Source organism: Oculina patagonica, chromosome 6 (genome assembly GCF_052425735.1).
Source record: "Oculina patagonica isolate OP01 chromosome 6, crgOcupat, whole genome shotgun sequence".
NCBI lineage: Eukaryota > Metazoa > Cnidaria > Anthozoa > Scleractinia > Oculinidae > Oculina > Oculina patagonica.
The window spans coordinates 8,219,447-8,231,515 of NC_135763.1; the positions used below are offsets into that span (position 1 = coordinate 8,219,447).

At 39.0% G+C, this 12,069-nt stretch overlaps 2 protein-coding genes across 2 annotated transcripts in view; one reads left to right on the forward strand and one right to left on the reverse strand.

Moving 5' to 3' along the window:
• LOC144656438 (intersectin-1-like) overlaps window positions 1-12,069 on the reverse strand; it is a 50,846-nt gene that overhangs the window by 19,253 nt on the left and 19,524 nt on the right. Inside the window, exons 17-23 of the mRNA XM_078516659.1 lie at window positions 11,486-11,583; window positions 7,787-7,950; window positions 6,745-6,775; window positions 5,643-5,764; window positions 5,461-5,559; window positions 4,967-4,997; window positions 4,279-4,476 (exon numbers count right to left, since the gene is read on the reverse strand). Of these exons, the coding sequence (XP_078372785.1) occupies window positions 4,279-4,476; window positions 4,967-4,997; window positions 5,461-5,559; window positions 5,643-5,764; window positions 6,745-6,775; window positions 7,787-7,950; window positions 11,486-11,583 (743 nt within the window). The remainder of the gene's footprint in view (window positions 1-4,278; window positions 4,477-4,966; window positions 4,998-5,460; window positions 5,560-5,642; window positions 5,765-6,744; window positions 6,776-7,786; window positions 7,951-11,485; window positions 11,584-12,069) is intronic.
• Window positions 8,223-10,762, forward strand: LOC144656442 (uncharacterized protein KIAA1958-like). The gene is made up of 2 exons (XM_078516663.1): window positions 8,223-8,477; window positions 9,191-10,762. Exons 1-2 carry the CDS (start codon window positions 8,333-8,335, stop codon window positions 10,324-10,326), a joined length of 1,281 nt encoding a protein of 426 aa, XP_078372789.1. The 5' UTR covers window positions 8,223-8,332; the 3' UTR covers window positions 10,327-10,762.

Here is a 12,069-nt window from a genome sequence, read left to right on the forward strand (position 1 = left end):
AGAATATGGGTTATTATTTTGAGTTAAAACCTTTATATGGATAAAAATAGGACTGAGTCATAACTTACACGTATTAATATCCAGCGTAGGCCAGTTGATTTAAATCCCCGAGACGCAAATTTGCATTTTATTTTGATAAAATTGAAATATAACCAGCGATGGCGAATTAAATCGAGTGAAAAAATATATTTAGATTTTTCACTTTCCATTTACTGAGACGTGCCTCTCATTTCTACGTTTTAAAATTTAGGTTTTGTGGTAACTGACTCCCACCAAAACCTTTCTGTTTCGAAAACATATTTGAATGCAATCACCGGTCATCATTGCATCATACTAGCTGCGGCTTTGTAGAGCCAAAAATAATCTCTGAGAGACTTGATATTGTAAACATACCATAAGCATGAATTATTTAAAATATATCAAATATCAAAACACGAGGAATGAAAAAACAGTCAAATATAAATACGACGTATTCAAGTTAAAAAAAATGCGGTTTCAGAGAAGACAGGAAATAGGTGGTATCTTCGAAAGTAGTGGTGATATTAAATTCATTTTTTCCAAAACCTGAAAAAATACCTGTAAATTATCGGATTCATAAAAACGTTAAAACGTGCATTTATATCGGTCCTCAATCCATCATCCGTGCACCTAAGCTCAGAGAGCTTTGTGTTTTAAGGTCGTATACTGGAGAAGTTACTCTTGACTTCTTGTATATAGCCGCGCCAATGCTTCTGATATGAAAGGCAAACTTTATTGCTAGTTTTGACGTCAAAGTTCAGCAAGGACTCGACGAGTGTTTACTGACCTGGCTTCAAGTACTAGAATTCTTTTCAACTCGATCGAAAATCGAGACCTATTCGAGATTTGTAGGTCATTATTCCCTGAAACAAACCAACCCGTACCCCTTTCACGACTTTTCTAATGTTGTAATGCGCTGGCTGAGCGGTCAAACAACATTGTAAAGGGAGCGGGGAAATTATTTCAAGGTTTATGTCCAAAATTGTAGCTAGAAGTACGTCAGACTATACTTGACTCTTGGTTAATATTCAGCTTTATTCACAATCTTAAGATAAAATGAAGTGTTCATTTATCAATCAGATCTCGACTTCAAGGATTTTTAAGGACTACAGAACGCATTCTCTCGCAGATTAAACCAACCTTGATTTCTGTCAGGTTATAAATGAATATCAAGCCCGTTCGATCTTCGTACTCTCTCTTCGCGCTCAGCACTCGTTTTCCCTTACGCAGACTAATTTGCAATCCGCTTTAAAGGGACTATGTCACGGGGATTTCGCAGATTTTTGGTCTAAACTGTTCTGAAATAAGTGGTTGGCAACTTCACCCATGAAAAACATTATCTTTGAACATTAAACTGAACATAAGTAAAAATCGTGTTATTTTTTTGGTGTTTTTTTTTTTTTTTTTTTTTTTTTTTTTTTTTTTTTTATTTTTTTTTTTTTTTTTTTTTTTTTTTTTTTTTTTTTTTTTTTTTTTTTTTTTTTTTTATAACCTTTATTTGGGGAAATGGACCATTATTTTTAAGTTTCCTTCGACACAAATATAAATTTTGCCTGTTCAAAAATCTGTTAAAATCCGTGACATAGTCCCTTTAATAGTTGCCCGGCTTCGACCAACAAGTTTGGACGGAATGACTTGGAAAACTCCTCCCGCCCCAACTCAACGTTACCAAAAATTTAATTCACACTCCTTTCTACGAACGAATGGGAGTACTAAGGGGAGGGCGTGATTTTCCAGCAGTTAAGTCCATGGTTGTGGTATTGTGATATTTTTTTTAACGCGACTTAAATTGCATTTAAATTTGATAAAATTGAAACATCACCAGTGTGATATTTCATATTGCACGTGTGGGGTGGGGGAGGGGGTAATTGTTGCAAAGGATCTTGAAGGCACTGTAAAAGAAAACAGATCACGTTTTCTTTTAAAACGATTTTTCAAAAATTGAAATAAAACATTTTTAAAATGTCAAACTAACGATAACCCAATTTTCTTTTTGCTGGAATCTTGCATACGATGTATTCTCAAACAGATCTCATAAACCACCGTCGTTGAAAAAAACCTTTAAATTTTACATCTCAAATCCTCAGCTTTGACACAACCAATCGATACTTCTTGCCCAAGAATCTGATCTTGTAAGAATTCCGATCGAGTCCCGTACTGAAAACGAGCCAATTTTACTTTGTGTAAGATCCAACGAATTGTGCCACAAGATCCTTTCCAACAAGCGGGAGGCAGAGGTGAACAAAAATGCTTTGGGAATTAACATGCAGCACGATAATAATAACAACACAATACAATCATCAAACTTAAACAGTTTATTCCTCCATCTTGTACCCATTATAATGGGCCATCATTACATTTGGATTAACTCGTTTCTTGAAATGGCAGCAAAGATCCATATAACAACATATGGCGTAATTTATAAAGTAAAATTCTGGAGAAATGTTAACGACTGAATTACCCAGCCAATTGGAAATGTCCCCTACCTAATTTAATGATCAAATTACATACTTATTCTGTTTCTATACCTGAATTTTACCTTCGCTTCAAAAATAATTTTCGCGAGAACTTTTTTACATCTAGTGTTAATGCGGAATAATAACTATTGTTTGCAAGGCTATGACAAGCAAACGTTATGATTTAAACTTTCGCTGCTTACTTTTTTTTTATAATCCTTTTGTTTGTTTGTTTGTTTTGTTGGTGTTTTTTTTGTCACGAGTTAACACAACTTGTTAAAACGTTATAAAATCTAATAAAAAAAGACTTTTGCGACCATGAAAAAGCAGTTCGTAAACGATGACATTTAGGTAATGAAAAGTTACATAAAAAACTGAATCACTGCTGATACCAATTAGTCTTTGGTAAAAACAACAAATCTAAGACGATAAACAGTTCTACGTACAGATCCTTGCTAACAGAAAGATTTCAATAAAACCATAAATAAAATCAAGAGTATTTATAATTCCAATTTTTAACCCGAACCACCTATTCGCTAGCTGCACGTCAAAGGTGTTAAAATATATTGTAGGTATAATTAGTCTTAGGATACACAAATTTAATTAATCAAGGTCAACAATTAAGGGAATATAGATCCCAAAGCATTTCTGTCACCCTCTGTCCTCTAGAGGTTCGCTACGTCCTGCAGAAAAATATACAACATCAAGATATTCAAAAATAGAAGTTAAAGGCAACTTAGGCAAAGTTACACTCAGAACTCGGTAAAATGTGCTTCCGCAAAGAGCTGCGACTTCGAAATAAGTGAAAGAAGTTGCTCGATTTCAAAGATTTTCGCACTGCTGATCTTGAATTTCTGAAGGTGTAATGACGATGTGTTTTAAAATATGCTACATTTACTTAACTAGGCCTTCTCCTTGCCCTCAGTTAAATAGTCCTCACAATTTCCAAACTTAGAGTTGTACAAGGTTCTTTTGAGGAATCAACAATTGATCTCACTAATTAATGAGAGAGATTTCGGATACGATATATGGGATCATCAAAGAATCGTAGTTTCCAATATAGGTCATTATTATATGGTACAATAGTCGGTTTGTTGGTGTGGGGGTTTTTTTTTTGGGTTTTTTTTTTTTTTTTGAGAAAATGGGGGGGGAAAAAAAAAAAAAAAAATTTTAATAAAAAATTTTTTTTTTTTCATGTTGAGTTCCACATGCACTAGCGAATAAATAACTTAGGTCTACATACCCATAAAGCCAGAAAAATAACGGAAAATTCAAACGAATTACTTTCAATCCCTCTCCAGCTCACTTCGTAATCGAAAGGTTAGTTTGAAACAACGTTAAAAATATACCTAGACAGCTGTAGCCAAGATTCAAAATCGAAAGGTGAACCGTCATTTGTCTTTCTCATGCATCACAAAATTGTCTGAAGAGTTTTTACACGATTCCATGGATTACAATATTTTTGAAATACACTCTATGTCACTGTTTGATGCATAACAGAGCTAACCTGCAGCCGGCGTTTTTTATCTCTGAGTGCCAAAGTCAGCGGAAGCGCGGGGAGGGATTCATTTCCTACCCTCGCCGCGCTTCAGGAAAGAAGAGCCGGTGCCTGATCGCATGTTATAACAGAGCAAGACAAACCAGTCGGGAGAGAAAGCGCCCTTATTGGCCAATCTACCAACGTCATGTTGCTTAGCAACATACGAAGGAAACCGCGGGCTCACTCAATTTTTTTTTCAAACGGAAGTGGTACTTACTCACCCGACCGTCACTCGGACAGTTGAGCTCGACAAGTTGTACTTACATTGTGTCATGCCCACTTGTACGTTACTGAGAGCCTGAACGTAGTTGGACGGAAACATGCCCGTCTGACCGTTCATTTCGCCTTTCCACCACTCTCCTTCCTTGCTTACGACGTTAATGACGCTTCCCTTGTAGATGGTGAGTTCATCCGCTTTCTGCGCAGTGTACGGAAACATGGCTAACACCTGCTCCAGTTTGGCTGTGAAAAAACAAGAAAAACAGGTTACACGAGAAAGAAAACCTGCTGACAAGATATTTTACAGATGCAGTGTAGGAACACACAGAGGTCAAGCGTCGCGTGCGTGCGTAGTTTCCGCCAAAACTGCTCCAACCTGCTCCATACAAACGTCTTAAATTTCCGAAATCTTTCGGAAAGAAGATTAACTCCGTCACTGGAAAGTTAAAGTTTATACGCCACCTTATGGATTGAATTTGGTAATTGTTATCCACTGAGTTTCCCAGCTTGAAGTTTTCTTTCACCGTACTATTTCTATAGCATTTTCTTACAAAAGTTTGCACACTTTCGAGTCAAATTCAATTTGACTCGAAAGTTCGAGGCGCCGAAAATCGGAAGTGACGTGTATTTTTGTGTTTGACCGCTGTAAAGGGTCACCGAATCACATACGCGACAATTTTCACAGATCAAAATCTCAAGCTTTCGTAAAATATTCATAATTCAAGAAACAAACCTCTTGTCACCGGAGGGGGAACACTATAAACCTGTGAGGCAAGCAGAAGTTAATGTTAGTTCTTTTTAATGCTTTCTTTACTTGGCAATTACACTCCAAAATACAGCTAATCAGTGCAATTAAGCGGCGTCTTCATCTGGTATGAATGGAGTACAACATCGTTTCTTGCGATACGAGTCTCGTTTCTCGCCTATTTGGTAACAAGTCTCGTTTTCTGCGATACGATTCACGTTTCTCGCGATGATTCACGCTTCTCGCGATACCATTCACGTCTCTCGCAATAAGAGTCTCGTTTCTTGCGATATGATTCACGTTCCTCGCGGTAAGAGTCCCGTTTCTGGGGATAAGTCTCATTTCTCGCAATAAGAGCCTCGTTTCTCCCGATACCAGTCCTGCTTTTCACGGAACGCGTCTAGTTTCACGCGGTATGAGTCTCGTTTGTAGCCAGAGGCCATCAAAAACCCGTAAGCGAAAAGAAACGGACTGATACTTACATCTTCCGTAGCAGGCGAGGCTGGTGACGAAGTTTTTCTGTCCAGTATTTTCACGTGACTCCCCGGAAACAGGCCGCTTTGACGCTTCTTACCACGGGCCTGCGCACAAAATACAGAGGCAAAGTTCATCAAGTTTCATTTTAACAGACATTAAACACGCACTGAAATTTCAATCTGCATACCTGCAACTCTCCTTCCCACCATCCATCAGGGTGTTTTCTTTTAACCAAGATCAGCTGACCAGGTGAAAGAGACAACTGCTCCGCTGACACTGCGTTGTATGCTGTGGTCACTGTGGCGATTTCTGCAATTGCATAAGTAGCACTTGTTAGTTGTTATCTACACAATACTAAATACAGTAAACACCCGCGTGTAAGAACCTAGTGGTTTAAGAACCTGCTGGCAGAAATTTGCCATTTTAATACCCCAAAATATAAGAACCTGTTTAGCCAAGCAAATTTCAGCAGGTTCTTATATGTGGGTTTTAGTAGAAACTCAGCTGTGTTCTATTAGAAATCCGCGAATCTGATTGGTTCTCCCACTGTTTTCTATTCGCCGATAGAAAACAGTTGCGCGCGCGAGTAGCTTTTTAAGTGGTAAATTTTCTTGATTTTTGTCTTCAAAGTGCACAATATTGTAGGTTTTGGACTACAATCCTTTAGAGTTTCTACTAAAACAATTAGACTACTTGCCCTCGTTTTCTATGAGCGATAGTCAACTCGGCTGCGCCTCGTTGACTATTTGCTCATAGAAAACTCGGGCTCGTAGTCTAATTGTTAAATAGAAAATTTTTATGAACATTTTTAACAGAACATCCCAAACTGTATTTACAAATAAAGAAAAGACAGATTCACATAGACTGTAATTGTCTTCTTTGGACCTTGCATGAGGCTTGAAGCAATATTTTACAGTTATGAATAAATGCTGCATAATGAAGGACCAAACCCATTTTTTTTTCTTCTCGTACAATAAAAAACTATGGCTCCTCCTTAGAAATTAAGAACCTTATTAAGAACCTACTTAGCCTAAATTACCAATAACTACCCCCAAATACAAGAACCTATTTTGCCAAACTTAGAAAATTGTAGGTTCTTACACGCGGGTGTTTACTGTAATGATATTTCAAGCAATTATTATCCTATTTTTCTCACGCGCGATGGATCACATCAAAAGATTCAACTAGTATGCTCTAGCTGCAGACAACACTGGCGTATATCCTATGGTAGGTTGTAATCCATCAATATGTAGCTCTACTAAAATCAAAAGATGATCAAGACATCTTACCTGGCTTTGTGCGAGGGGCAGCTTTTGGCACCTAAAAATACAACATAAACTCTTAGTAAACTGTTTAAAATACTGTGATTTGGAGTGCAATATTAAGGCATCTGTGTTATTGCCTTGAGCCAAGTGGCCTATACTGCCGGAGCTTATCTCAGTTTTGCTAGAATATTTTTGAATATTTTTACATCCCCCTGGATGGGATGCCAGTCCATTGCAGGGTCCCCGCTAGCATTATTTTGCCAGTACTCATTTATACACCTGGGTGGACTATAAGAGTAAAGTGTCTTGTCCAAGAACACAATACAATGACCCCGGCCAGGGCTCGACCCAGACTGCTCGATCCGGTGTCCAGCATGCTAACCAAAGTGTCTTGTCCAAGAACACAACACAATGACCCCGGCCAGGGCTCGACCCAGACTGCTCGACCCGGTGTCCAGCATGCTAACCAAAGTGTCTTGTCCAAGAACACAACACAATGACCCCTGCTAGGGCTCGACCCGGTGTCCAGCATGCTAACCAAAGTGTCTTGTCCAAGAACACAACACAATGACCCCGGCCAGGGCTCGACCCAGACTGCTCGACCCGGTGTCCAGCATGCTAACCATTAGGGCACTGTGCCTCCCATATCTGTGTTACATTTTAAAGGGGCTACTTCAAGAGGATTTAGCTGATTTTTCGACTAAACTGCTCTGAAATTAGTGGTAGCCAACTTAACCCATGAAAATCATTATCTTTGAACATCTAAAGAAAGATATAACCGTAATTTGCTGAGAGAGATCAAACCACAGCTATAAATATCGACTTTTTGGAGACGCGGGGTAATCATTTGAAAAATTAAGCCTTAATCTTTCAAATTGCAATCCATTTCCATCCGAGCCATCCGTAGTCAATGACGCTTGTTTACAGTTTCAATGCTCTAATATAACAATTATTTATAAAAATGGACTGTTATTTTTAGGTTTCTACCGCCACAGATATAAATTTTGGCTGTTCAGAAATTTGGTAAAATCGTGACAAAGCCCCTTTAAAGATAGAACTGTCGTACCTCAGTTTCCTTTTTCTTGACGTAGTTGGCAGGGAACAGGCCCTGCTCTCCTTTACAACTTCCTTCCCACCACTCCCCTTCATCCTTGTGAACCTTGACGATGTCACCTTCTGAAAAGCTCAGGTCACCGACTTCACCAGTGTAACTGTACAGTGCTACACACTCTGAAATCAATGCAAAATTATCATCCTTCAATATCTGGTAAAAAAAAAAGGCCGGTGGTAATACGTCAAGATTGATTTTTAGGATTAGAAGAGACTAGATTCATGTGGTGAGGGAGCAAAATGGCATTCTTAGCAAATGTTCTGGGCCAAGTTGTTCCAAGGGAGGATAACGCTATTCACCAGGATCCAGTTGTTCGAAAGGTGGAAAACACTATCTTCAAGATTAATCACTATCTGGTGGATGGGGTAGTATGTTTTAATAACACTTAATATACAATCTTCGTTCACTGTCCAAAATCCACGCGCGCCATTGGTTAAAATAGATCACGTGATTTTGCTTTACCTGTCGTCAGCAAACTCCGACAGTGCAGTATTGACAATAATGCACAGAAATCGTGCATTATTGAAAATGGCTTCAGCTGACAGATTTGCAGAAATAGTGGAAGACCAAATCCCTGATATTATCGACGAAGCGATACCCATAAATACCAAGAGGCAAACAAACTGGAGCGTTGCTATTTTCAAAGGTAAGCTGAAACTCAACGATTTAATTTATGAGCTATTTTTGTGTGCCGGCGTTATTTTGCAATCTGCCATTTGAACAAAAAACAGTTTCGGGCTTTGTTGTAGCTTTGTGCAACGCAAAATCTGATTATTTTAAATTAAATTTGAAAGAAACTTTACTTACCGTATTTACTCGAATAAGCGCCGCCCCCGAATAAGCGCCGCCCTCGAATAAGCGCCGCATTTCGGACAAAAAAAGTTAATAAGCGCCGCCCCCAAATAAGCGCCGCAGTACCAATGCTGCGCTTATTTGAAGAATTTCGTTTAACTTTAAACGGCACTACATAGCAACTCTAAAACAAGCTTGAACATTTCTTTGCATCAAAAGCGATGTCTTAAAGTTACGAGTGATTGTTTTACCGCTCTCCCATTAGTTTTTCTATTCAACACTCCTACAATACATAGTTTGTAAATGTTGTGAAGGCCGCAAACTTTGCCACGACAGCTAGCGCCACTTCTCTCTTGAGCAAGAGACGAATACTGACAATCAAAAGACGCTATTTTCAATTACTGTTAAAGATAAGATTCTTTGTGGCGTCCAAATTTTAAATAAGCGCCGCCCTCAAATAAGCGCCGCCCTCGAATAAGCGCCGCACTTGAGGCGCGAAAAATTTAATAAGCGCCGCGGCGCTTATTCGAGTAAATACGGTAATTCATATTTTCTTTTTCAATCCAGATTGGTTGCAATTAAGATATCCTTCTGAGGAGCTGGAGAACTTAAGCCAAGAATTAATAGCAGAAAGACTAAGCAGGTTTTATCAAGAACTCAAACAAGACGACGGAAAGGACTACAGCCGTTCAGCTCATGTCGCTATAAGAGCAGGAATAAACCGTTACCTCACTTCAGAGACAGTAGGAAAGACATTTTCTATTAAAAGTGATCCTATTTTCAAAACAGCAAACAAGTCCTTGAACGCCAAGCTAAAGAAAATAAAGGAAAGCGGTACGTCTAAAGTCAAACATCATGCGAGTATTCAGGCGGAGGACATACAAAAATGCTACGAAAGCGGTGTTTTTGGCGGAGATTCGCCGATTTCTTTACTACGAGTAAATTGGTTTAAGATTAATTTATTCTTCTGCAGAAGAGGAAGAGAAAATCAAAGAAAATTGACAAAAAAAAGTTTTGTTTTTAAGAGAGACGCAAGTCAAGTTGAATATGTTGAAATGGCCGAGCAAGAGAAAACCAAAAACCATCCTGGCGGCATCAGTGACAAGGCCGACGAAGCAGATCCCAAAATGTTCTCTACAGGCGAAACCCACTGTCCAGTTCGGTACCTAAAGAAGTTAATCCAGGTTCTTAATCCAGGAGAAGAAGCACTCTTTCAAAGGCCGAAAAGAAAATTCTGTGCTAGCGACGAAATCTGGTTTGAGCGAGCGCCGCTCGGTGTAAACACGTTAGGAAATATGATGAAAGAAATTTCAACTGCAGCTAAACTGAGTCAAGTTTACACAAATCACTGCATTAGAGCGACCTCAGTTACATTGCTAGATAGAGCAGGAATTCCTGTCCACCGCATAATGCAGGTGTCGGGTCACAGGAACGAAGGAAGCGTAAAAGTGTATTGTGAGAGACAAACTTTACAACAGCAAAAGCAATGCTCTGAAATTCTGGCGGCACCAGTTGCTTCAAGTTCTACAACGTCTTTGGCTACACAACAAGTGCAGCAAATTGAGCAAAGAAATACAAACGAAATTACGTATCAAAACACGTTTGCAACTACAAGTTCCCCTAAATTTGTTGACTTTGGAAATGCAAGATTTGACAATTGTAATTTTGCGTTCACTTATAACGTGTCAAAGAAAAGCGATTGACTTGCTTCTCGCAATCTCGCTGACTTTTTTATGAACGTTTTCAGCTTTATATCATGTTATGAACGATTTTGTGAATGATTTTAAGCCTCATTTATATTTACTATTTTTATGTATGGCTTTTGTGATTTCTATATTCTTAAACTATGCCAGTATAATTTTTTACTACTTAAATACATCAGAATTCTTATTTATTAAAATTCTAGTTCAAAGTTCGTGAAATTGTGTATTGCGTGCAGTGTACTCAGATTGTATATTAAAAGGGTTAGAGACGTTAGTTCGTGTTTTGTTGACAAATACACGCACTTGCTGGCGGCACAATGAACTCGAAATTTTCAATACTGCACTCGGCTACGCCTCGTGCAGTATTGAAAATTTCTCGTTCATTGTGCGGCCAGCGCGTGCGTGTATTTGTCAACAAAACACTCACACCAGTCTCTAACCCATAATTATCCACTGGATAGCAATTTATCCAGTGAAAGGCATTATCCACCTTTCCAACAACAGTGGCCAGATAAATTATTTATCTGGCCACGGTATCAAGTGGATAAGTGTCGACAAAACCAACTACATGTACGTATTCACTAGATAGTGGTTTACCCTATGGATAGCATTATCCATCTTTTTAAAACAACCAGGCCCAGTTGAGTAGGGACTTCAAACGATTCTGAGACTTGCATGTTTGTAGCTCAGAGATATACACACTAGCTGAAGAAATGTTGTTGTACACGCACAGTGTGGGACACATGTCCCAAGCTTGATTTGACACTACCAAGGTTTTAGCAATCTGTACTTGCCCCAGAGAGGGAAGTTTACGTGCTTAGCATAACAAACAAGACCTTGGAAGTTTGTAATCTGTTCTGTGGCACAAAAGACTCGGCATCAATGACTTCAATGGCAACTTTTCCCTGTCGAGGTCAAGCAGATGGTACGCAAAGCACAATGGGACTATGTCACTCGATTGCGCAATTTTGCAGATTTGTGATGGCCCAAAGAAATCAAGCCCATTTTATAACTCCTGGCCTCCAGCCGGAGTAATAAGGTTTGTAATGAAATATTATTTCCTAGCAGAGGGCTATGTAGCTGTAGCCCTTTGCATTACAGACCTTAAGTAGTCGTTGACAAGTGATAGATAGATAAATTGATTAACCTTAAAACTTACCAAACAGAGTCGTCATTGCTGGGCTTGGTTTTGGTTCTGGAGGGGGGATGGGTGCTGGGGCCTTGCTTGGCTGCTCTTTAGCTACTGTGCCATTTGTCCTTTAATAGAAACATGGATGCACTCTTTCAGCCTCAACAGTGTTAACGTGTACCTTTTGGCTCAAAAATAGTTAAAGCAAAGAATACAAGGTTTTGAGCACAAAGGTCAAAGCTCCTCTTGAGAACTGTACATAGATTCTGTACGGAGAATTTGATAGAAAGTGAAAGTGAACTACACAGCTAGGCAGAGCCTGAGGTGCTCAAACGGTGAGGGGGTGGGAGACAGTAGGGGGGCAATAGGGCATTCCTGGTCTAATAGGGGACACAGAGAGTTTTCAGCCCTTGGGGTGTTTTATCTTTAACAATGAGGGGGGGGGGGCTCCATTACAGAAAAGAGTGCTGGAACACCACTAATTAAAAAAAAAGATTATCAATATGTACCAAAAATTCTCAGATCTAATTTACACTAGAAGTATACTGTAAAGCCATCAGTTCAAGACTGAAAGGCTTAAGTCACCAAATAATTACACAGTATAGTACATTAAA

Excerpts from the sequence above, each read along its gene's own strand:
- LOC144656442 (XM_078516663.1), top strand. The coding sequence starts at position 8,333 with ATGCACAGAAATCGTGCATTATTGAAAATGGCTTCAGCTGACAGATTT. Across the intron at positions 8,478-9,190 it reads GAGCGTTGCTATTTTCAAAG|ATTGGTTGCAATTAAGATAT; the intron begins GTAAGCTGAAAC and ends TTTTCAATCCAG.